General features: G+C 42.6%; 1 protein-coding gene across 1 annotated transcript in view; it reads left to right on the top strand.

Moving 5' to 3' along the window:
• The window catches only part of GALNT13 (polypeptide N-acetylgalactosaminyltransferase 13), a 381,455-nt gene that overhangs the window by 242,541 nt on the left and 112,221 nt on the right, over positions 1–26,693 (top strand). The window contains exons 5-7 of the mRNA XM_066577425.1: positions 2,344–2,514; positions 7,456–7,573; positions 15,065–15,245. Coding sequence (XP_066433522.1) covers positions 2,344–2,514; positions 7,456–7,573; positions 15,065–15,245 — 470 coding nt within the window. The remainder of the gene's footprint in view (positions 1–2,343; positions 2,515–7,455; positions 7,574–15,064; positions 15,246–26,693) is intronic.

Below are 26,693 nucleotides of genomic sequence, written 5' to 3'. Positions count from 1 at the left end.
CTTTTTCTTGCCGCTGTAAATGACTGTTTAGGGGACTGGAGCTCTGAAACAAATAAGTATAACTCAGCACAGAAGTTTTGACTTTGGAGGGGACATGATGTCTGAAATGGGCGTTCATCCAATAAAGCTTTAATATTCATAAATACAATAATGAAGTTTACAGTATAAAGTTAGGCATTTTTTAAAATACTTTTTCAAAAAATTCCTCCTAGTTTTTAGGCTATTTGCTTGCTGTCAGTGAATCTTTTTTTTATTTTCACACAGATGATGATCATAAATACACAAGTCACTATAAGGGCGGCTTCACACGGACATATTTGCACATACAATACGCAGAGAATAGAACCCATTGATTTCAACTTTTTTTTAAAATTTCTCTTTTTTGCAGACAGAAAAAAACACCCCATGCTATATTTTTGTGCACATTTGCGCACCAAAGTTCCCCATAGAAGTCTATGGTAGGTGCGCAAATACACTATACGCTGTGCTATTCCATGAAAAAAAGAAAAATCTGAACCTCATTAGACTAACGGCGGCCGCACACGGGCGTAAGCATAAATACACTCGCTATTGTGAGGAGTATATGCGTTATGCAGGGCACACTTTATTGCAATTGCCGAGACCGCTCACAGCAGGAGCGCCACGTTTGAGTAGGCAGGTCAGCCTTAGTAGGTGAGTCAGCTGACCTAGTAGGCCCAGGTGGCATCGTTTAACCCCACGAAATTGTGCAGTTCAGCGTGCAATTTTGTGCCTTTGGTGCACCATTGCACCCAAAAATAGAGTATAAGTGTTTTTTTCCCCGCATTCGAAATGCACCGGAAAAAAAACACATGTTCAGGAACCTGTTAAGGCCAATGGGTTCTATTTGCTGCGCATTATGGGTGCAGATCTTGGGGCCGCAAATGTGCTTGTGTGGGGCTGCTCTAAATAGCCTGCGGTTGTGTCACGTGCACAAAAAAAGCTGCCCTGTGAGCTCAAAAAGTACTGAAAAATACAACATGTTTTCAATAGGTTAATTCACAATATCACATTTCAAGTGCACGCAAAAAAAAACAAAAAAAACAGTGACATGCTCTATTTTTGTGTGCATTGGCACACCTAAGACACCATAGGAGTCTATGGGGTGCGCAAATGCTCACACGATAACCGTGAAATTGCACAATAAACTGCCCAAGTTCATGGGGAAATCAGTAACATCATTCCTTTTCAATGACGGTGTTAGTGTATCCGCGCCAGTGTGAATGGTTCACATCAGTGCAGAAAGTACAGTAAAAAGCACAGATACGCGTGTGATAGTGCAACCTTTACAGTGTCCTGCTATCGCGAGCGTATCTGCACCTACGCTTGTGGTAAGGAGCCCTTAGGGCTTACACAGACAGACGTGTATGTGCCCATTTTTGCACGTGTGAAACCTACAAAAAGTGGCTAAGTGAGCCCATTGATTTCACACGGGGTCAGCACTGCACTCGGCTGTGTGAACTTAGCCTTATACAGATAAGCTTTTTTAGTCCAGTTATGATTTCAATTGTTTCTTTTTCACTATTGGGATTCTCACACATTAATGTTACGCACAAAAAATATAGGACTGGCCCTTATGTTCGCGCACGTAGTTAATATTACATGTAAGAAAGATAAGGTAGGACCTATTTCACCGCTTTTTTTTTTCAAACTCATGTGCTATAGCACAGAGTTTGAATAGTCCAAAAAAAAAAAACGGTTCCTGCGCCAATGCCTTACACAGCGCCCATGTGTTTTTGCCCTCAGACCTGGTTGACAGCTTAACAGAAGTTACTACCATGTTTCCCTGAAAATAAGACCCTTTCCTATACAATTTTTCCCTCCCTCCCGTTGCTCTCCGGAGCATTGTGGAGGCAGGATTCATGAATTGGCCAACAATGCAATGGCTGTGATGAACCAATAACAGCCATCTCATTGGTTCATTGAGTGCTGTATTGATTGGCTAAACAGCGCTTGTGAACCAATCAAAGTCATTGCTTTCTGGAGGTGGGATTTATGAATCCCTTATCTAGGAAGCGATCTTCTGTGGGCAGCCGAGGATTGCAGGTAGCTTGGGGAGCTCCAGGGAGCAGCGGGAGGGATGTGGACCTGCCAGGTAATGTATTGCTTTTTTAATGTAATGCAGCTAGGGCTTATTTTCAGGGTAGGGCTTATATTTCAAGCCTTTTTGAAAATTACCCAAAAGCAGCACAGGTGATTTTCCGGTGAATAATCTGGTGTTATTGACCAGTATTTACAAACACGGGAGTCGTCGCACCCTGCAGTAATGTGCACGTATAGAAAGCTCACATTTTGTTTTGTTCTGTTTCATATTTCTAACTCCAGGAAAACAGTGGTTTGTCCAATAATCGATGTAATAAGCGATGACACATTTGAGTACATGGCCGGCTCAGACATGACTTACGGTGGATTTAATTGGAAATTGAATTTTCGCTGGTATCCTGTTCCCCAGAGAGAAATGGACAGAAGAAAAGGAGACCGAACATTACCAGTAAGGTAAATGGAATATACTCCATTAGATGCGCGGCGGCCTGCGCACATATATTTACAGTGGAGTCAATAGATATAAAAAAGCAAGGACTAAACAATCCGTAAAAAGGAAACAAAATAACAAAAGTGAAAAGACGGCGAGCGATATTCTACTGGCTCCTACATCAGGCGGCAAAATAATGTTCTCCGAGGCAGGCGGGAAGTACTAATAATCCCATCCCATAAATCATAGATCATGTTGGGTCAACCGCTTCCCGCTGCAGACATTTTCTTTTTTCATTTTTCGTCCCTACTTTCAAAAAATGATACTTTTTTTTATTTTTCCAGTGACATTGCTACATGACGGGTTTTTTTTATGGGACTAGTTATATTTTTCAATGGTACAATTTAACGTACCACATAGGGTATTGGAAAATGCTTAAACGTTAAAAATTTCTAAGTACGGCAAAGTGAAAAAAGCCCTCAATTGCGCCATTTATCGTCTGGGTGTTGAATTTACGGTGCAGTAAAAGACATTATCTTTATTTTGTGGGTCAGTATGATTATGGTAATACCAATATTTTTACAGTTTTTTAAAGTTAGTTTTCCATTGCCATTTTTTGACCTCCATAACTTTGTTACTCCACCAGTGGCACATATGACTTTTTGATTGCTTTTTATTAAATTTTTCCTTGGAGGTGGGGTGCAAATACTGGCATTACGTTTTTTTCTGAATGCATTCACCATGTAGGATTAATAATGTAGTATTTTAATAAGTTACAGTAATACCAATTTTTCTTTCTTTTTTTTTTTTTTATACAGTGATTGGTTAAGGAATTTTTGAATATTTTTAAACTTTTTCTAACAATTAAAAAAATCCTTATTTTACAAATGTTTATATTTTATTAGTCTTTTACTTGCGATTGTCTAATCATTTATACAGTTTAATGCTATACCATAGTATTACATGAGGCTGGATTCACGCAGGCAAGTTCTCCAAGCGATTTTCAGACCAAAAAAATCAGACAGAAAATAAGAGTTAGGTACTTGCCATAAAATCTCTTTCTCATCATATTCATTTGGAACACAACTGAAGACCATGGGTATAGCTACTGCTAATAGGAGGTGGACACTAGGGAAAAAAGTGTTAGCTTCTCCTATTATCTATACCCCTCCTGCAGGCACCATGCCAACCAGCTTGTATGCAAGCAGCCAAGTAGGATCTGGAAAGACTAAAACAGTTAAAGTCAAACAGTAAAACATTAAACCCGTAAGACAGTTTAGAACCGTGTGCAACTCCGTGGAAAATGGAGATTGATATTGAAAAGTTCTTTAAAAGTCCTAGGGGGGGAGGGGGGGGGGGGGGGGGCTCTGTCCCCCCAATGAACGTGACAAGAAAAAGATTTTCTGGTAAATATAAAAATCTTTTCTCATCTGTTGAAATGATGGACCATACGAAAGACAGTGGGATATTTCAGAGCCGATCACCAGGGGCTGAGGAAAAGTATATAAGATACATGCGGTCAGTTTATGGCTGTCTGCAAAACTCTTTGACCACAAGACGCATCAGCAGATGCAGAAATATACACCCAGTAGAACTTTGAGAAAGTACCGTGTTTCCCCGAAAATAAGGCACCCCCTGAAAATAAGGCACCCCCTGAAATTTGCAGAAGTCCCAAATATAAGACACCCCCCGATAGTAAGGCATAGTAAAGTGTGCAGGCCAGTCAAGAGGCCTGTCCCCTGCTGCCATCCCCGTTGTCTCCTACCTCCAGATGTATATGTAGATCTGCAGACAGTCTGCTGTTATCCTGTCCCTGCTGTGCTATACGAGTGTGCTGGCTGGAAAAGTCCATACTGTACGTTCTGTTCCTGCTGTACATGTCTGCTGTGATGAGCTCCCCCTGGTGGCCGGAAGCTGCAATACCATCCCTGCTTACAAATAGTACAGGAACTTCTGTCTGCAGACAGGTACGTTACTTTACAGCCCTTATTTTTTTATGGCTCTGTGTGTGAGTCAGGCAACCTGTGTGTGATTCTTAAGGCTGGGTTCTCAAAGAGCGTATTTCCAGTGGAAATCTCGCAGTTTGGCCACAGCGATAAACAGCGAGATTTCCGCCGGGAAAGCGCTGCTTCAAAACCCACAGCACTCAGCCTCTTGTTTTGAAGCGACCTGGCTGCACGCTTTTCCGTTTCTGTGGCCGGTGAATCCGCACCACAACACCGGCTTCTCCCAGCTTTGCCGTGACAGATTTGCTGTCCCATGTGGATGAGATTTCTGAGAAATTTCGTCCACAAAGCTGGCCAATTGAGGGATTAGCAGCCACAGACGGATTTGCCGCGGCAAAATAAGACACCCCCTGAAAATAAGACGTAGCGCATATTTGGGAGCAAAAATTTATATAAGATGCGTCTTATTTTCGGGGAAACAGGGTATGTACAGAGGCTCATGTGACGGCCTTACACACTTGAAAGGTGGAAGAACCATTGCATACCACTAAAAAGCACCCACTGGCAGAGTCAAATGTGCAGTAACACGGAAGGGAGACTCCCTGCATTTGATATGATGGTTTTGGAAGCCAGAAGGCAACATCTTGGACCATCTGGGATCACAAAAAGAGAGTCAAGTGCCTGAAAGAAGACGTCTGTGAGAGGTATATTTACAAGGCATGAACCAAGTCGAATTTCTGAAGAGCACATCCCTTGGATGATTTGCAAAGGGGCAGAATGAAGGTAAGATGATGGCTTTATTGATATGGTAGGCTGACACCCACTTGTTTAGGAAGGTGGACCACCTTGTTCTGAAAAAAAAAGATGGTGAACAGCGGTTTGGCTGCCAAGGCTGCAAGCTCATAAACCTGGCAGATGGAACTGATCACCACCAAAAAGATAGAAGTGATCACCAGGACAGAAGAGATGCTGAGATGTTGCACAGAAGCTCAAAGGAATGAGACTGCAACATTTCCAGTACCAAATTGAGGTGCTAAAGTAGAACAGAAAAACGGTATGGAGGTGCAGTGGGAGCAAGCCCTTGTAGAAAGGTGTGAATGGCTGACTTTGAAGCTAGAGGGCATTGAAACAGAATGATACCTAATCCTTAAGGGAGCTGAGGGCAAGCCCATGTCCAGACCCTCCTGAAGGAAGGACAGAAGGCAGGATAGTGAGAAATGCATAGGATGGAAGTTTTTTGTTCACACTAGAGGAAGAAAGTCTTCCAGACACAATCGTAAACCCTGGAAGAGAAGGGCCTTCTAGCTGTCCTCATAGTCTGAATGACGAGTTCTGTAAATCCACGGGCTCCCAGTTAAATGAAATGTGGACAAACTGTAGTGGAAGAGGTTTCGCTGTAAGAGAAGACCTTCTTGAGAAGCAATGTACCACGGAGTGTTGACAAGATCTACGTACTATGTGCATTGAAGCCATGAGACTCACTGGGAGGCCTTCTATCTTGATCTTCTTAAGAAGTCACGAAATGAGTTGAAAGGAGTGAAGACGTATGGAAATGGGAAGTCAGAGCAGGTAATTATGAAGGCATCCACTGCCCGTGGAAGAGAAAAGGAACAGGAGAAAAGGTTTAGGGAGGTGAATACTGCTCAGTGGAAATACTCACCTTTACACTATACATCACATAGTTTTGGGACTCCAGCAGTGTGCTCGCCTGCCTTTGGAGAGGAAAACAATGGTCCAATATGGGCAAGGCCACTTTGACTGGCAGGTTACGGTCAAACTAATGGTTTACTATGCCTCCATGTCTTCTGAGGTCTGTTTGCCCCCCTTCATTGGGGTAACAAGGTGAGTCCAGTGCCAACCCTGCATTCAGAAGTCCAGAAAAGTAACAGCTGATGACTGTTGAATAATGAGGTCTGCCTCCTACGGACACTAAGCTATAAAACGGGTTTGCTTGGTGCCTGCAGGAGGGGTATAGCTGGTAGGAGGAGCTCACATTTTTTTTCCAAAAGGGTGCATTAAAAAAATATATTGTAACCAAAGAGACCATAAACAAAAACTTAGGAGAACCAATAAGTGAAGAGCCTGTACATTTATACAATTTTAACAAATTGCAATTGTGAATATAGCCTTATACTATAGTTCTTTTCATAGGCAATCAGTCATAGCAGGCCATTGCCTACCATTGTGAGGGCAGAAGCCTGTTTGGGACGTCACAGTCCCGATCAGGACATTTAAATGACACTATGACAGCGGTATTTAAATTGTAAACAGCCAAAGGAAGGCAATAAGAAAAACAAGGCTTCTTCCAGAAATAGCACCACTCTTGTCCTCAGGCTGTGTCTGGTATTGCTTATTGGAATCAATGGATCTGAGTTGCAATAACACACACAACCTTCAGACAAGTGTGGCGCTGTGTCTGCAAAAAAAAAGCGACTATAATCTTGTGCAACTCCTCTAGCTTTTGTGTTTTTTATATACAGTATGATAAAGTACAAATTACTGTAAATATAGAACAGGGGATAAAAATAAAAAGATATCAGATTGTCTTCAAGGATTTCTCTGCTGCCAAGGAATGTATAAGATCTGAGATGTGAATAATACTTTGTTTTGTGCAGCAAATCGAGTGTGAAATGTAAAAAAAAAACATATATTTTCTCCCATCCCGTTGTTTTGAAAACTTTAGAAAGCAGCGTTCAGTATTGTGCTCCTTCAGACGTCACTTTTCGGTTTTGGAAAGTGTCAGTCATTTATCTTCACATGTCAATACATCTCACCGGAGTCTGTATCATCTTTCATTGCGTGCCAGTTGTTGTTTATCTACGCTGCTTTGTTTATGAATCTCCAACGTCAGACATAATGGTAGTTTATAGATGCAGCCTGCAGATGCCTAGGATATGTTGAACACTGGCGCCCTCTGCTGGAATAGAAGAAGGTTTCAAAGTTTTATTCTTTTTTGTTACTTTTTGATTATTATTATTACATTATTTTTATTTCACATGCTTTGTCTACTTTCTCCAGGACACCTACAATGGCTGGCGGCTTGTTCTCTATTGATAAAAACTACTTTGAAGAACTGGGGACTTACGACTCAGGAATGGACATCTGGGGAGGAGAAAATCTAGAAATGTCTTTTAGAGTAAGTATGTGTTTCCTTATGGATTCAGATCTGGCTGTTGGTGTGTATATACAAATGCAGTAGAGCTGAGACTGGGATTGAACCGATTCTTTCGTGCAACGTGATAATTAAGGTGGATTATCTGCAGTTCATGTGCATCAAGCTGTCCGGATGAGTTGCTATAGGGACCTTTCACACGAGTCGGGGCAGAAATGCGGATTTTGTCAATTAGTGCAAATTGAACTGTATTGACAAACTTAGGTCACAACATAAAGGGGGTTGGGCATCACAATGAGGTAGGGTCCTGCTACTATGTCAATAAAGTGGGAAAGGAAGGGAAGGGAGGGACTTGTTATTTGTATAGCTCCAACTTATTCCGCAGGACTTTTAGGTAATTTATTTATTACCCCCCACCAAGCTGGGTACTCATTTTACCGACTTTGGAAGGATGGAAGGCTGAGTCAACCTTGAGCCATGAGGGTATTGAACTCGCAACTTTCAGGTCGTGAGCGAGAGCTTAGGACTGCATTCTGCAATAGGTAATGAGAGAACTTAGGGCACGTTCACACCTGCACCCGCAGTTCCGGTCTAGTGTATTTCCATTGATTAGCTCTGCACTTGGAGCCAAACAGTGAAAATATCAGGCCCACCAGATTTGGCACACTCCAAACCCAAATGACACCAAACGCACTCCATTGACTAAAATGGTGTCTGACCACCTTCCAGCATACCAACTGGCCTTTTCCCAGATGCTCCGAACAGAGGCTCTTACACAGATGCAAACACAGCCTTAGCTCAGCTGTGTCAACTGTACATATACCAATCCGCGCAAGAGGCCCCAAATGGATCCTCCCCCACAGATGTGAACATGACCTTAGTTCTGCTGCATGAACTGCACTTAGGTAATTTGTTTTTTTTTTTTTCAACTCTCATCAAGTGTAAAACCGCTATTGGGAGGAATGATCATCACATTGCAAAACATTGAAAAACTAGTGATCTATGAGTCAAATTTTATTACCCCCTGATGGGGTGGAAGTCTAGGGAAACCAATGGAATGGTAGCTAGCGGTTTGACTTGGACCTGCAATGTGCATATGAGCCAAGGTGGAATATTTTGGTCATTTTAACTCCTTGGGAATGCGGCCATATTGTTTTTTTTCTTTATTTTTGATTTTTCATCCTCACTGTCAAAAAATCATAACTTTTATTTTTCTATGTATGTATTGGTCTGAGGGCTTCTTTTTTGCAGGACAAGTTTTATTTTTCAATGCTACTATTTAATATACCATATAATGTACTGGAAAACTTGAAAGAAAAATTTCTAAGTGTAGTACAATGGAAAAAAAAATTCACAATGTCTAGTTTTTAACTGTGTATACACGGTAGAAAAAGTGACATGATAGCGTTGTTCTGCGGGTCACTACAATTAGAACAATACCAAATTTATATAGTTTATTTTTTGTTGTACTACTTAAAAAAAACTAAATATTAAAAAAAAAAACTTGTCTGAGCGCTATAACTTTAAAATTTTGCCTTCACTTTTGACTTTTGCTGCAGCTGCGTGAAGGCTTGTTTTTTTGTGACAACCTGCGGTTCACATGGGTAGCATTTTGGGGTACAGACAAGTTTTTGATCGCTTTTCATTATATTTACTCTTGGAGATGGGTTATCCAAGAAAACGCAATTATGGCATTGTGTATATTTCTGATCATGCTGGCTGTGTGGCGGTAAAAATAATACGTTATTTTAGTAGATCACACTTTTATGGATGCAATGATTCCAAATGGTTTAATTCTTTTAAGTAGGAATATTGGAAATGGAGGGGCTTTAAACTTAATTTGTATTATTTTTTTCTAATAATAATACAATTTTTTCCCACCTATTTTTACATCTCCTAAGGGAACTTCAACTTGCGATCATTTGTTTGCTTTCATAATATACTGCAATACTTCAGTTTTGCAGAACACTGCAGACAAAAAATCCATGGCAATCTTGGGGGCCTTCACAAGGCCCCAGGCTGGCATGACACCTGAGCGACACCCTGTGAACTCATCACACGGAAGGCTGCTTAGGCCATTTCAATGCCTACCAGGACATTTAAATGCTACTATCAGAATTGATGTGATCAGCATTATCTCTGATCATGGCTGCAACTGGGTGTCAACTGTCAAAGGCAGCCAACCCCCCGCTTTATACAATCCCTGCATGCATCCGCTGAACATGTATGGCAGATATTGGGGCCAACGGAAAATTAAACCTTAAATAAAAAATTAGAAGGTCATTAGCATATAGAAATAGAAAACATACTATAATGTATATTTTACTTCTGTTAGCTTCTATGGCGGCGCTGACACAGGGACAGAATTAGGGGTGTGCAACCATCATATACAGGTGTATCACCTGCCACTACGGCAGGATGCACCCAGGGCTTTCATCCCCGGTCCCACACGTTGGGGCAGAATCTATGGAAAGTTAGCTGCATTTGATCCAGTAACAGTCTATAATTTGGGGCTGGAAAGTGTTATTTCAGGAACTGTCTGGCCCTGTTATCTGTGCGATTTTATTATTGGATGACTGTATAATAAGCTGTATAGGCGTCAATAGAAAATACTGCACAGGACACTAATCCACCTAAAACCCTCCCTGTCCTGACAGTACAATATCCTCTGTGTTGTCTAGTAAGGTGCTGGTGGATGGCAATAATCACACTGAAGCAGGGGTTATATTAAATGGCTATGTTCCTAAGAGATATACAACACTCGGGGTACAACATGGATGTAACTGAATAGAATTCACCTTTCTATCACTGTTATCTATATTGTAGTTCCATGGGAAGTCAACAGTCTTTCAATAGTCTGTGTATCTCTCTAAATCACTGGGGACATACACCAGGTGCCCTTATCCTTATCCCAGCAGACTTTGGGGACATTTTACACTTCATCTTTGTTCTGGTGCTGTATTCATGCTGGTTCTGGTCACTGATGAGGACTCTGGTATCAGCCTGGCTCATTGTCTGTGTTAGCACTTTGTACGTTGGCTGCCTATTCCTGTGCTACACTACACTGGCAATTGTTTTGCTGGTGACACACCTGTGGTGTTTCTGCTCTGAACACTCAGTGGTCGGATCACGCCACGGCATTCTGCAAACCCTAGAGTTCTCCCCTTCTGTTCTCCACATATATGTGTCTCTCAGGAACACAATACCCTTTATGTCTGGAATTCCTTCCAGGAGAACAGCCTCTCCAATTGCAAGGCCGTCTTGGAAAGTTACAGTTGGAGAAGCCAAAGGATTAGTTGGATTGTCCTTTGGCTTCTCCTTGTGAAGGCTGCTGGTTGTAGTCTGACCCTATGCAGAGCAGCCTCTCAGTGTCAGGTCTTGAACCCAGGAGCTCCTGTACTCCAGCTTCCCTGCATAAACCTGGCTTTATGTTCCTTGCCCCTGCAATCCAGTTCCTGTTTCCCTGTCTGGCTCCACCCCGCTTTCTTGAGTAGGCACACTATTTAAGCCAGCCCATAGTCAAGCTTCACCACCTACCTGCTCCTTTGAATTGAACTGCTACTACTGTGTACTAACCTCTGGCTTCCCTTGACTATGCTACCTGCCTGCTCCTCTATACTGCAACAGATACCTGCCCATTACTGACCTCTGACTGGCTTTCCCTGACTACACTACCTGCCTGCGCCTCTGTACTGCGACAAATATCTACCTTTTACCAACCTCTTGCTTTACTGACTACTCTATCTGTCCACTCGGGTTACAACAAGAGGCTCTGAACCTGCACCACATCGTTACAATTATAGTCTCTAGCATCCAAGATATTTCAAGGATGACACAGAATGAGACCCTTTGAATATGACTAGAAGTTATAGCTACAGAAATCTTCATTCTTGAACATTTTGCAGTTTAGATATCATAGGTGTGGATACTATGTGCCATACACCAGTTTGACTTTGGGCCAAATCTAGGGTTGACACATAAGGAATCCGAATCTTCACTCTTTTATCCCACCCATCAGGATCTGGGCTTTGCTGCGGAGTCCTCATGCTGTTACACTGGAAAAAAATTCCAGTAATATGGGTGCGAATGCAACGAAGACCGAGGTGCGGTATCTGGGCGTGTAGAAAGAGGCCTAGTCAGAGGAGTCCAGAATCAAGGCAAGCAGGGAATACTTCAGCACAAGACAGTCCAGAGGTCAGGTTAGGTTTAGCATGATACAAAAAAGTCAGGACCCAGGACAGGCCGCAGACAGGAGAATGGTTGATAAACAAGCCGAGGTCATGAGTGGAGAATGGAGTCAAGGTATGGCCATTAACCAGGAAGTCAGAACAAACAAGCAGAACCTTCAGCTGCATGAGGAGGCTAACAGCTGCTTTCGAAGGGATGTCTGATATAACTGGAGTTTTTTCAGAATTGACAAGAGATAGAATTAGGGTAGATGTCATGGCCCTTTAAGCCTGTGGGCATCAAGTGCATGCCCTTTTGGCTGCAAAGAGAGACTGACAGGAAGCCAGTGAATGGCATCTTCCAAAGACAGGAGGAGAGTGAGCATCGTGGCCTTCAGTAGACTGATGAGGTAAAATGGTGGTCGCAAATCGTTACAACAGGTAAATAATGGGAGCTGGGAAGCAGTTATAAAGAGTGTTTCTTGCTCTGGAGGACCCGTCATTCTCATGTATTAAACCGCTCCGGTGGTTTTAGTAGGAGCAGAGCTATATTTTATTTCCTCTGTGTTGGCCCTACAGGAAAATTGAACGTTTGGTGTCAGGGTTCCTTACAGATGCTCACCAGGAGTCCGAGCAAAAGGATTCCATGTGATCATCTTAATAAGGTTGTCCAGTTGTAAATTCTTCATAGCCTATCCTCAGGACAGGTCATTAATAGTCGATTATTGAGTATCTGTCACACAGAACCCCTGTTGATCAACTGTTAGTTGGGCTGATATACTTGTGCACTGAGCTGATATCTGTAGGAAGCAAACAGCTTCATTTTACTGCAGTGGCCAGGCTTGGTATTGCAGGCATTGATATTAATGGGCGCTTGGCCTGGAATACCAAGCCTGGCCACTAGAGTAAGAACAGAGCTAGCAATTATTTGCAGAAATCAGCTCAGTATACAAATGCAACTACTTGATGGACAGCTGATTTGGTGGGCTCCTGGGCAAGGAACCCTGTTGATTTCTTATTAATAACTTGTCCTGGGGATAGGCCATAAATAGTTTACAACTGGACAACTGCTTTAACTTCATATGGTTTGGTGAAAGAGGAAAACCCTGTTATGTATGAGCATCGCAGGCAGATGCTCCCAGCTAGCACTGCTGTATTATGAACCTATTTCATGTAATTTCTTATGAAGTCTTAATTTATCTAAGTATACAAGAGAACGCTCGCAAGCAGCTTGGCTGAAGAAATTGCCATTTACCATTCATCAAGTAGCACCTCATAAATATTCAGAGGGAACGTGTTAGGTTAATTGGATATTTGTTGTGATAATTTAAGGAGTTTCATTCTAATCTTGTTGGATAGAACATTTGTATCACAGACCATTAAAAAGCTTTCTTTACCTTCTGTCCAAATATCACACACGCATACCACAATTATGGCGCGCTACATACACAACAAATATGCATGTGCATGTGACTGACCTTTCCTAAGATGAGATGCACGAAGCAATCATATGTATTATATGTGCCAACCTAATGCAGTACGTTGAGGTACAATTCTACATTCAATCCAAGTATACAGTATGTGGCCCTTGGTTCACCAACAGGCCCACTGGATATAAAGGATGTTTACCCAGATCCCCATAGACCTCACAAACACAGTGGGCCTTGGAATATACTCAGTTTGTCTGGTTCAAGGCAAATCTGAATCTTAGGGCCTTTTTACATGGGACCATCTATTGGGCCCAGATGTTGTAGCCCACCCACCTACATTCACAGCAAACAGGCAGTTGTTCATAAGTGAACGACTGCCTGTTCACGCAGGCCGAACATCGTTCAGTTTTACGCATGCAGAAATTGAATGACGAACGAGAATTAAACACATTCTTAATGTGAATCTATACTAGAATGGATTAGAATGGAAAATCCAGCAATGTGAGTGACTTCCAATGAGGTCCGGTCATCAGCTAGACCAGTGGAGTACGGATTTCACTGCCAACCTTGTCAGGCTGTATTGTGTAACGGTGTGTAGAGTATACCAATAATGGCGCGATCAAGAAAAAACATCCAGAGAAAGGGGATTCTGTAGAGAGAAACAACTCGTCAATGAAAGTGGTCAAACGAGGATATCAGGAATTGTTTTGAAGAACAGGTGGTGCATAATCAAGGAAATTGGAACAGAATACAATACTGGTGCTCCAACTAAACTGGATCACTGGTCATATGAATGAAGATTTCTGGTGCACCTGGCATGGCTTGTCGGTCATGACAGCATCATGGCATGACAAGGGTTACTGCACCATGTGCAGAGACTGCTGGTGCTGTCTCTCTTTGCTGCATGGATGCATGTTGGATTAGTTATGCCTGGGAGAAGGTTGGAGGTGGGGTTCTCTAATTGCTTGGCCAGTCCTCAGGTGTGAAGTAGCTTTATATTCTCACTGCTCCCTTTGCTCAATGCTGCTTATTTAGTTCCCTAGAGGAAGGGCTGGAGTTTGGTGTTCCTCTAGGCTAGGTGAATTGCTTCTTATACAGATAAGTGCTGTTGTTTGCCATCAGTTGTATTTTGGTTTTCCTTATTGTTATTGCTTTGCTGTGTTGGTTCATCTCCCCAGGGGCTCCGATAGGGACAATCAGGGCCCAGGAAGAAGACCGTGGGGCTGCCCCTATCGAGGCAATGACTCCGCTTTAGGCAGGGACCCATCACCTCCCTGCTAGGTTAGGGCCAGGCTTCCTGTCCCCCTGGAGTGGTGCTACTGATCTGCATAGAATGCTGTTTTCTTATTTTCCCCCAGTGTGTATAATATTCTGCGCCGTGCTGCACGTGGGGCTCTTGTGCCGCATGGGCTTTATACACCGGCTTTCAGATTTCTGGTGCGGTGCATAGTGTTACAACTGCGGTAGTTAGAACGTCACTCTGCGTCTGTGCTGAGCGTGAAGCTCGTGTGACGCACAAATGTGACAACACTATGCCAATGGGAGGTCAGAATTTGGCGCAAACAGCATGAGTTGATGAATCCTTCCTGTCAAGTTTCAACAGTTTATGCTGGTTGTGGAGTCATGGAGTGGGGAATGTTTTCTTGGCACACCCAAGGTCTTCCAATACTTGTGTATGGATGTCACAATAAACTGCTGGGATTCTGAAGGCCAAAGGAGGTCCAAGGCACTGCTAGATATGGGTGCCATTCACTGAATATCTGAATTGTTATACCTATGGAGAAATACTAATCTTAACCAATATAGTTAAGATGTGCAATAAAACAAGTATAACAATAGTAAATCTATAAAGTGGACATAAACAATAGCTTCAACAAAAGTCACCTAATATATGTTTTGTTTTATATTTACTTCTTTAGATTTGGCAATGCGGTGGATCACTTGAAATTGTAACTTGTTCCCATGTTGGCCATGTGTTTCGGAAAGCAACTCCTTATACATTTCCTGGTGGAACGGGTCATGTGATCAACAAAAACAATCGACGGCTCGCAGAGGTGTGGATGGATGACTTTAAAGATTTCTTCTATATTATATCTCCAGGTAAATGGTCTTATTTATTATCTACTAGAACAGGATGTAAGATATATTAGTAATAGGTGCGTATGACGAAACTTCAGGGCCCTTTTGTAAGGGGTCAGTTGGGTGGCGCCCCATATTGCTGCAATGTCTGCCATGTTAAATGACTGATCTGAGATTCTTGGTACATTACAGGATAAGTATTCATACTCCACTGACACAGTGATGACTAATAGGCCCCATCATCACTTTCCACTACAGAAGAAACTTTTTCACCTAATATTCACTGTTCCCTACAGTTATATTCAAAGTGGGAATCTCCATTACCTTGTGGCAGTTTTTACATAATTTTCAGTTTAATTGCATTTTAATTACTGCAGGTTAAGGAGAGTTTAAGCCTTTTCAAGTAGGTTACAGGAGAGATGGTATTAATTAGTGTGAAGCAAGGGGGAAATATTTGAATACAAATACATGTACAATTCAGTATTTAGTCAGGCAGAAGCTGATTTCCCCGGGTGTTAAATGCATAAACAATTCTTTAGTTAGAACTTTTCAAAAACTTTTCCTATAGACATTACTTTGCGCCTCTATGAGGTACATTAACTCTATACACTAACCTACCAAATGTAATTGGATGCCTGGGCAAGAATCATAAGTAGTATTTATTTGCATATGGTAATACTTAGTGAGGCTCCTTTGGCACTAATGACATCGGATACTCTCCGTGGCATACTTTCTAATAATGTCTGATACGCTTCAGCTGGTATTTCCCTCCATTCATCCTGCAAACGCCTGGTGAGTTCTATCAAAGAAGATGCATCAGCCCATCTACAGTTGTGCAAGGAGTGTCGTCATTGGACAGTTGATTAATGGAAGAACGTTCTATGGAGTGACAAATCACGCTACTACATCTTCAGCTCTGATGGATGTACCTGGGTGTGGAGGAGCTTGGGGAACGCCTTTCGCCTGAGTGTGTTGTGCCAACAGTTACGTACAGCTGAGGTTCCGTTATGGTCTGGGGATGTGTTACGTGGCATGGTCTTGGTCTGTTGGTTGTAGTGACAAGAACCATGAACACGGAGGTGTACCTTGACATTCTAGACAATAACGTGCTGCTGACAATGTAATAATACTCTGGGAATGGTCGGCCATATTTCCAACAAGACAACACGCCTTGTCACAAATTCAACACTGTTTTATGTTGGTCCAAGGATGTGGATGGGCTGCACAGATTCCCGACCTGAACCCTACTGAATATCTTTGGTATTAACTGGAACATTGGGTCAGGAATAGAGATGAGCGAGCATACTCGTCCGAGCTTGATGCTCGTTGGAGTATTAGGGTGCTCGATATGCTCGTTACTCGAGACGAGCACCACGCGGTACTCGTCTCGATTAAATGAGCGCTGACCATTGAATTCAATGGAGCCGGCAATACAGCCAGCTCTATTGAAAGCAATGGGCTGCCGGCGTACGCGGGATGAATTGTCGGGAAGAGCTTAAATATATAAGCCCTTCCCTGCAATTCATCTAGAAATGTGTAAAAATAAAAAATATATATATACTCACCTGGTCCCGGCAGAACGATGTTAGCCCATTGAATTCAATGGAGCCGGCAATACAGCCGACTCCATTGAAAGCAATGGGCTGCCGGCGATCGCGGGATGAATTGTCGGGAAGGGGTTAAATATATAAGCCCTTCCCTGCAATTCATCCAGAAATGTGTAAAAATAAAAAATATATATATACTTACCAGGTCCCGGCAGACGGAGTTCAGCGCGGCAGGCTGCAGTTCTCCTGAACTGCTCTGAACAGCTGTGAGTAGTATTCAGCAGCCGGGGATTTAAAATCCCCGCCAGCTGAATGAGATGCCTCTGATTGGTCACAGCCTGACCAATCAGAGGCATCCCTCACTCACACCCATTCATGAATTCATGAATGGGTGAGTGAGGGCTGCCTCTGATTGGCTCAGGGGCAGCTCTCAGCTGTCCCTGCGTTAAGCCAATCAGAGGCAGCCCTCACTCACCCATTCATGAATTCATGAATGGGTGTGAGTGAGGGATGCCTCTGATTGGTCAGGCTGTGACCAATCAGAGGCATCTCATTCAGCTGGCGGGGATTTTAAATCCCCGGCTGCTGAATACTACTCACAGCTGTTCAGAGCAGTTCAGGAGAACTGCAGCCTGCCGCGCTGAACTCCGTCTACCGGGACCAGGTAAGTATATATATATTTTTTATTTTTACACATTTCTGGATGAATTGCAGGGAAGGGCTTATATATTTAACCCCTTCCCGACAATTCATCCCGCGATCGCCGGCAGCCCATTGCTTTCAATGGAGTCGGCTGTACTGCCGGCTCCATTGAATTCAATGGGCTAACATCGTTCTGCCGGGACCAGGTAAGTATATATATATTTTTTATTTTTACACATTTCTGGATAAATTGTAGGAAAGGGCTTATATATTTAAGCCCTTCCCGAAAATTCATCCCGCGTACGCCGGCAGCCCATTGCTTTCCATAGAGCCGGCTGTATTGCCGGCTCCATTGAATTCAATGGACTAACATCGTTCTTCTCTGCCACAGCTGTTACAGCTGTGGCAGAGGAGAACGATCTTTACGCTGACAGTGGGGGGGGGGGGGGGGTCTCACTCTTGCCGCTATTGTGGCTTAATAGTGGGACCTGGGAACTTGAGATACAGCCCAAAATGTAGCTCCTCGCCTGCCCTATTCGTTTCTATGTCGTTTCCATCACTTTCTTGTGTTTTGCAGATTTTCACAAATGAAAACCTTAGCGAGCATCGGCAATATACAAAAATGCTCGAGTCACCCATTGACTTCAATGGGGTTCGTTACTCGAAACGAACTCTCGAGCATCACTGAAAGTTCGACTCGAGTAAGGAGCACCCGAGCATTTTGGTGCTCGCTCATCTCTAGTCAGGAAATATGAATTCGCCAGACATTTGCAGGATGAATGGAAGGCAATACCAGCTGAAGTGTATCAGACATTAGTAGAAAGTTTGCCACGGAGAGTATCCAATGGCATTAGGACCAAAGGAGTCCCACTAAGTATTAACATGTGGAAATTAATATGACTTTTGATTCTTGCTCAGGTTTCCAATCACTCTTGGTAGGATAGTGTATTTTGCTGCCCTAAGTGATTTTTTGAGACTTATGTACTTTAAATAGCTGAAAATGGACCATTAAGGGTCAACAAGGGCTACTCAGCACACCCGATGCATGGCCTTTGTATTTCTTCTGGCACCGTTGGTATCAGCCTGCAGTGCTTCCAGCACAACATGATGGGGTTTTTTTATAGCAAAAACCATGACACAAATGTGAAGAAGAACCTAAAATTGATAGGTAGGGCCAGGGTGCAGCTAAACGGGGGCTTGGGGACAGCGAGTGTGCCAGGTGGCAGGGTACTTAGATGCAGAGATAGGGCAGTGAACTGAACCTTTACCTTTGGTGAAGGAAAATCTTACTATGACTTTGGGCATTGATTTCTGAATAATGTAAAGCCCAATAGACCAATTCAGTCAGTTGGTGGAAGCAATGTGCAGTCATATAGTTTAACCCTTCATGGACATGTTCTAGATGTTTATGCTGAAAAGAAAAGTTCACCCTTGCAACCAAAAACTTTCATTGTTCCAATGCACCTTAAGTTAAGGAAAAATGAAACAACCTTGCATATAATCTTAATTAAAAATGTCCCATCACTTTGTGTCTGCAGCTCCCATGTAGATCTACTATACTGTATGTGCTGCCATGGTTACAGACTACATACTCTGTGTAGTCTGATCTTGCAGTCATAGTTGTCTCTATCTGTTCTTAACTCCTTACTAACCTACCAAATGTACTTGGCTAGCCACACAATAGGTGTAAGTGTGAATTGCGCCTAGTTTATTGACTGGACAACATTGGCTAACTATGGCAGTGCTATTTAGGTACTGTATTGTTGTGGAGTCTTGTATGCTGTATCATTGTGTTATTTTGGCACAATACATTGATGTGCCAAAAGTCATGGGATAGCAGTATATAAATTGATTATGAAGTGGTGTTACCTCAGGTGACACTTGGGAACGCCCACACCAGTATAAGTTGTGGAGCATTATCTTGTGAGTGGGGTTGAACACTGCTCATGGCAAGGCGACTTATTGGACTTTGAACGAGGTATGATAGTGGATGCCAGACGGATGAGGCACTTCATTTCCAAAGTTGGGTGGTCACTTAACATTTCTTGTTTCATAGTGTCACATGTATACTGGGAATACATCATTGAAGGCATTAACACTACAGTGGACAGTGCAGTGGGTGCCCAAGGGTGCTTGATGATCACGACTGACAACTCTATCAGAAATCATATCCATATTCGATAGTTGAGCCCCCAGACACATGTCCTACATGTTGGTTCAGTGTTGTTTAGCTTCAAGTGATATAAGAGAGGAAGATCCACCAGAGTGACTTTGTTGAAACCAAACACAGTGCCTCACTTGGGCTTGTGAGGTTGCTAATTGGACCCTATAGGACTAGAAAAATTTATAGAGTCATGGCACCATTTGGTCCAGGCTGATGGTAGGGTTCTTGTGTGGCACAGACCCTATGAAGCCAGCTGTCAAGAAGGCACTGTGCAGGCTGGTGGTGGTTCCATACTGGTGTGTTCTCATGGCATGGGTTGGGTCCACTTGACCACCTAAACACATGATTGACCGCTGCCTGCTTTGTTTCACTGCTTGATGACCATGTACAGCCCTTTATAGACTTCTTGTACTCCCCAAATGATGGCATATTCCAGCAGGATAATGCACCATGCCATAGAGTCCAAGTCGAATTGATTCAAGGAGCATTCTGGAGTGTTCATACCAATGGTGTGGCTTGCACATTTACCCAACATTAGCCCAAGCAAGCATTTATGGGATGTGGTGGAGAGGTCCATTCACTCCATACATCCTGTTCCTATAAATTCCACAGAGCTGTAGGTGGCTATCTAGACCTAACATCCCCCCAGATGTCTTCCATCCACTTGTTGACTCAATGTCATATAGAGTTGCTGTATTCCACACGGCTAGAGGGGGTCCTACACAATGTTAGTTCACGGCCCATGACTTTTGGCATGGTAGTGTATGGTACACCATAAGAGGAGACCTCAACATAAGGCACTGCAAAGAACACCAGACCAGCTAAGGCTCGCCCTGTATATTCATACAGCCTTCTTGTATCAGTGATTACATTTTGCTCATCTCATGGTTACTTAATAAAAGCAATAACTGGCATCAATTCAGGGAATTATTAAAAACACATTAAAAACTGATTTATTTTTCTGTCTTTATTGATCAGCTCACTCCTTCTGCAACTAAGCGCCAATTGATTAACGCCACAGGGAACGCAGACTGAATGCTCATCTGCGATCAATAGAAATTAAATCGCTTCTGTCCAGTGTAATTGTGTGCGCCCAAACTTAAAATTACTCTTGTATCAATGAAATATGCAGAAGAAAAATGAGACATAATGACGATGCAAATGTAATTAAGAGACGTATTACAGTTCGTATTACACAGCAGGCTGCCTGCGTATGCTATATGGCCTTTTATTGGACTCCATTTTAACCCCTTAATGACACAGCCTATTTTGGCTATAAGGACACAACGATTTTGGGGGGATTTACATCTATAATTTTCATAAGCCATAACATTTCTTATTTTTCCGTCGACCAGCTGTATAAGGGCTTGTTCTTTGCGTGGCAAACTGCAGTTTTTATTGGTACCATTTTTGGGTACATAAAATCTGTTGTAAAACTTTTATTAATCTTTTTTTGGAGAGGAGGGAGAGAAAAAACATCAATTCTGCCATTATTTATTCTTTCTTTTTAGGCCTCATTCAGACGAGCGTTTTTTTCACTCTGCTAGCAGCGCACAGAATGTGCTTCTGCTAGGAAACAATAGGTTTTTAAAGAAGCACTCACATGAGAAAATGTTATGCGTGCGAAACGGACACTTTTTCTTATTTTAGGTTTTCCGCTTTTGCACAATAAAACTCCTTTTTGGAAATTATTATTTCCCCATTTTGGGGTACATATGGCAAAACTTTTAGTTTTCTTTTACAGTTTTTGCGGTGAAGGATAAATAGTGTGTTCAATCTACTGTACAGGTCATCACAGATACAACGATAACAAACATATTTATGCTTTTAATTTTTATTTTTTTTATACACAGAGGGGAAAGTGGAGCATCACATTTTTTTTTTTGTTAATAATCTTTTTGTGTTTTTTTATTGATATTTTTGTTTTCCTTATGTCCCTGTAGTGAACTTAAACCAGAAAAGCTCTGATTGCTATGAAAATGCATTGTAGTACTTTTAATGACATCGGATTCTCTCCATGGCATACTTTCTACTAATGTCTGATACACATCAGCTGTTTATTCGTCCATTCGCCTGTAAATGTCTGCCAAGTGCTCTCAAAGAAGATGCCTTGGCCCATCTACAATGGTGCAAGGAGCATCATCATTGGACAGTTAAGCGATGGAAGAATGTTCTATGGAGTGATGAATCACACTGCTCCATCTTCACATCAGATGGATGTACCTGGGTGTGGAGGATTCTGGGAACACTGTGCTGTGCCAACAGTTAAGTACAGCAGAGATTCCGTTATGGCCTGGGATGTTTTATGTAGCATGGTGTAGGTCCATTGGTTGTAGTGACAAGAACCGTGAACATGGAGGTGTACCTTGGCATCCTAGACAATAATGTGCTGCTGACAATGTGGCAATACTCTGGGAATGATTAGCCATACTTCCAACAAGACAACGCGCCTTGTCTCATATCCAACAATGTTTTACGTTGGTGTTCTACGATTGGACCGCCTGTACAGAATCCCAACCTGAACCCTGCTGAACATCTTTGCGACAAATTGGAACGTCGGCTCAGGAAATATGAACAGTATCCATCTTCTGTGAGAGAACTAGCCAGACATTTGCAGGATGAATGAAGGGAAATCCCTGCTGAAGTGTATGAGACGTTAGTACAAAATATGTCATGAAGAGTATCTGATGTCATTATGGCCAAAGAAATCCCTGCTCCATTCATGCCAGGACATTTGGAAGCCCCATTCTCAGGATTAGGGATTATTCAGATGACCGTATATCAGCTGGATTTTCACGCCCGGCTGATATACGGTGTCCCTCTGTGCAGGGGGAGGAGGCTGGAAGAGCCGGGAGCAGTGCACTGAGGTCCTGCCCCCTCTCCACCCCTCAGCTTTCTTTGCAATGGGAGGGGGCGAAGCTAAATTCCGTGACTTAGCCCCACCCTTCCCATTGTAAATAGTGGCAGGGGGCGGGAGCTCAGTGTACTGCTCCCGACTCTTCCAGCCTCCCCCTTCTGCACAGAGGGACACCGTATATCGGCCATGCATAAAAACCCAACCGATACGGTCATCTGAATCCCCCCCTAGAATGGTTTCCCCTATTCTGTGGATAGAAGATAATTTTCTATGTTGGCACAACTAAATAAATTACATTTGTAAGCATGTCAATACCTTGTTATTTTTATTTTTTAAAGGAAACCATAATTATAATTGCCATAATTATGGCTACCAGAAGTCACCTCTAGAGGGCGCTTACTGTATACCATTTTATTACTGAGTTCAATGAGACCTGTATAAGCATAAGATCCCCTTACAGTCACAGTAGGCAACTATATATAATGAGCTTCATTTATCAAAACTACCTAACAATAAGACTCTCCTCGTTGCCCATCGCAACCAATCAGAGCTCAGCTTTAATTTTCCCAGAGAACTATAGGAAGTGAAACCTGCGCTCTGATTGGTGGCTATGCACAACAAGGAGAGTCTTATTGTAAAGCAGTTTTGATAAATGAGGTTTTACAGAATGTCTTTTTCTCCAGAATGGCTCCATAAGGTTTTGCGGTGCTGATTCATCTTTTTTGCTGCTCCTTTGTCAGTCTTCATATATCTGTATCCCAGCGAACACCCCGACTATCAAATAACTTCCTTATAAAAGATATTCTGCAGATAAATAGGCGCCGGAGGCTTTTTCATTACAATCACTCATGTGATGGCTTGTTTCTGCAGTCGCACGCGGCGCACTAATAGACCGCCACAAACAAGTTGCAGTTTCCAATTTGTCTTCGCTTTCTAAATATCTGCCTGTCAGATACAGAAGAAATCGCATTTTCTTTTAATTAAAATTTTTTTTGCCTGAATTTATGTTCATATTCTTATTTTTGGAATATACACTCTTTGTAAAAAAAAAATTCCAGCCTTTAGAGGAAGTCGTCATTTAATTGCAAACCTGCAGTTGCATCTCAGAATGGTTTTACGTGGCTGAGAAAATCGCACGTGATTTGTGCACGATTTTTTCGCACAAATATGAACCCCATTCACAAACAAATCGCAGCATGTCCTATCTAGCTGCCAGATCTCTTATTGATTCCAATGGGGCTGATTGCAGCAGCCCCGCCCCATTGAAAGCAATAGGAGTACTCCCCGATCCTCTGGTGTGGCTGTGACCGGTCAGGCACTTGTTGCACGCATGAAGCAGATGTGACAGTTGATCTGTGCAAAATATGAGGAGGTAAAAAAAACGAAAATGAAATTCAAAAAAGACGGGCCGTATCATTAAAGGGTTAAAGGTTACCAGAGGTAGCAGGAAGCCGGGTCAGATTTACTCATTTTCCCTGTGTGTGAGTGGTTCTGCGCTGTTTTAAAACAAATACACTTTGAAGTTTGGGCATCATGAACCCAGCGACAGGTTCCCCTTAACCCCTTCCTGCTGCAGTCCTACTTAAAAAAAAAAAATTATATATATATATATATATATATATATATATATATATATATATATATAAAATTTTTAATTTCTCTGGTTAAATAGCTACATGAGGGCTTGTTTCTTTTAATGTTTTATTGGTACCATTTAAAGGGCCACTCCAGTGATTTTTTTTTCTTCATTCATTATGTAGCGATTCCTCCAATATGTCGGCTAGTGTTACCTAGGTCAGTTATTTCTTTCTGTCTGAATCTCTCGGCCTCCTTCTCCTCAGATGGTCATGTGCTCTCAGTTCTGACCATCTCAGATCAATTTGGCATTATGAATAATTTTCTAGTCAATTTCACAGTCTGTGTGATGCTGTGACGTGGTTCTATAACAGAAATTGAAAACAGTGGGCCACAGACACTCCTCTCACAGTTACTGATGATGATCACACAGTTATAATAGAGGAGATCACAGCTCATCTTCCTTCCTGTATACTTATGGGCTGAAGCTTATATAGGTGAATATAGGAGGTAATGTTAATTAAACTGTCCCCAGCATGAATTTAGACTCAGCTAATGCAGTGCTGGTGCATCATGGGATAGATGTGAAACTGACAGTAAAAAAATCTCAGCCTCAGGGCCATTCACATGGGTGTTGGCATTTTTACATTTGCTCGCCGCCGGAGTAAAAATGCGTGAATGGGCACAAAAAGCTAACGTTTGTGCACCTGTTCAGACGGCACAGGCCCGGCGCATTAACGCCAAGCCCATAATGCGGTTGGTTGGGGGCAGACAGTTTAGCTCTGCTAAGCTGTCACCCCCTTCCTTCCCCGTCACCAGCTCTTGGCAAGGGGAGGAGGCGGGATGGAGCAGGAGCTAGTGTGCTAAGCCCCCGCCTCCTCTCCACCCCTTGTCGGCAGCCGGCAATGGGAGGGAGTGGGGTGGGACAGGAGCTTAGTAACTAGCCCCGCCTCTGTCCCACCCCCTTCCATTGCAAACAGCTGGCAAGGGGCGGAGAGGAGGAGAGAAGGGGGTGGGAGTTTAGCAGTCATGCTGCTAAACACCCTCCCACCTCCCTTCTCTTGTTGCTGTCATTGGCTCCCATAGGACTCTATGCAGCCGCCGTATTCCATCCAGAAGATAGTTTCAGGACTATCTTCCCTGGCCGGCACTATGTTGGCCAGCTGAGCGCTTTTATGCCGCAGGAATACACCTGTCTGATCTGATGCATTGGAATCCAATGCATCTGATAGTAGCATATATCGTCCAACCCTAAAAATGGCGTACGATATACGCTCGTGTGAATAACGCCTCAAGACAATGCCTCTAAGGAATCAGGCAGAGGGCTGCACTGCAGGGAAGTGACTGGAATACACAGAGAAGACCTCCAGAGTGTAACAGGCGATCAGGCGAGGGCGCAGGGAGGGAAAAATGTTTTTGCCAGAGTGGCCCTTTAACGTACCATCTAATGTATTCAAGAACTTAAAAAAATTCGTAGTGTGGGTGAAAGGTAAAATAATGCAATTTTGCCATTTTTTTGCGAGAGGGGGGTCAGTTGTTTTTTGTGGTGTTCATGGTACAGTAAAAATGACTTGTTATCTTTCCTCTTTAAGTCAGTACAATTACGGTAATACAAATTTTACATAATTTTTATAATGAACCACACAAAAAAACCTTAAAAAATGCTTTCCGTCACCGTTATTTGATCTGCACAACTATTTTTAAAATTTTTCTATCAGTGCAGCTGTGTGAGGGCTAATTTTTGCAGAGTGGCCTGCTGATTTTAATGATACAAATGGCTTTTTGATCCTTTTTATTTATTTACTTTTTTCTTTACAAATTGACCCAAAAACTGCAGTTCTGGTGTTGCATTTCTTTTTTATTATTATGCTAGTATTCACTGTGCAGGATAAATTATGTGAGCTTTTTATAAACTGAACTTTTACGGACGCAGTGATACCAATTCTTTTTTTAATGTGACAATTAGCTAAAGAGTTTTATTAAAACTTTTAATCTTTTTTAAATTTACTAATAGTTAAAAAATGTTATCACTCTGCAGTGGCCTCTGCAGGCGGAATGTAGTATTACATGCCAAATATTGAAATAGTCAAATCATGAGTTGCATCCACGTGAGTGAAAATTGCTCTACCTTAACAGTTCTCTATTCTGAGGCCGGTGTCTCACGGGCGTAAACACTTTTATGCACGCGCAATGGGTATTTGTGTGTGTATATATATATGTATGTGTATTTGCGCAGCTGGGCGTAAAGCGGGCAGACCCCTTTATAGTCAGTGGGGTTTGCCCAACACTGTTTGGTTCCGTCCTCAGCCATTCAAACGTGGGGATTCCCCCTTCCAGCTCTCCAAACAGAGCAGGAAAGCGGAATCCCCAACGCAACTGTGAAAGCACCCTAACACGATCCTTGGTAGACACTTTGGCGATACATCACACCACACTGGAGTCCTTCCAAAACCCCGAAACCTCAACAGACTTCCTCAATTAACAGACAGCTACTTGGCCACCGGTAGACCACGATCCCGGAATACACAGGAGCCACATGGAGTCCCTTCAACCTTCTCTCATAGTCGCAACCCAGCTCTTCTTCCTTCCCTGTATCTCATGCCTTCACTCTTTGGCAACCTGAGGGCACAAAATCTAAAAATTAAAGTAACAGTTGCACAATAAATCACACATATAGAAAAGAT

Source organism: Eleutherodactylus coqui, chromosome 8 (genome assembly GCF_035609145.1).
Source record: "Eleutherodactylus coqui strain aEleCoq1 chromosome 8, aEleCoq1.hap1, whole genome shotgun sequence".
NCBI classification, from domain to species: domain Eukaryota; kingdom Metazoa; phylum Chordata; class Amphibia; order Anura; family Eleutherodactylidae; genus Eleutherodactylus; species Eleutherodactylus coqui.
This window is presented reverse-complemented; position numbering and strand designations above follow the sequence as displayed.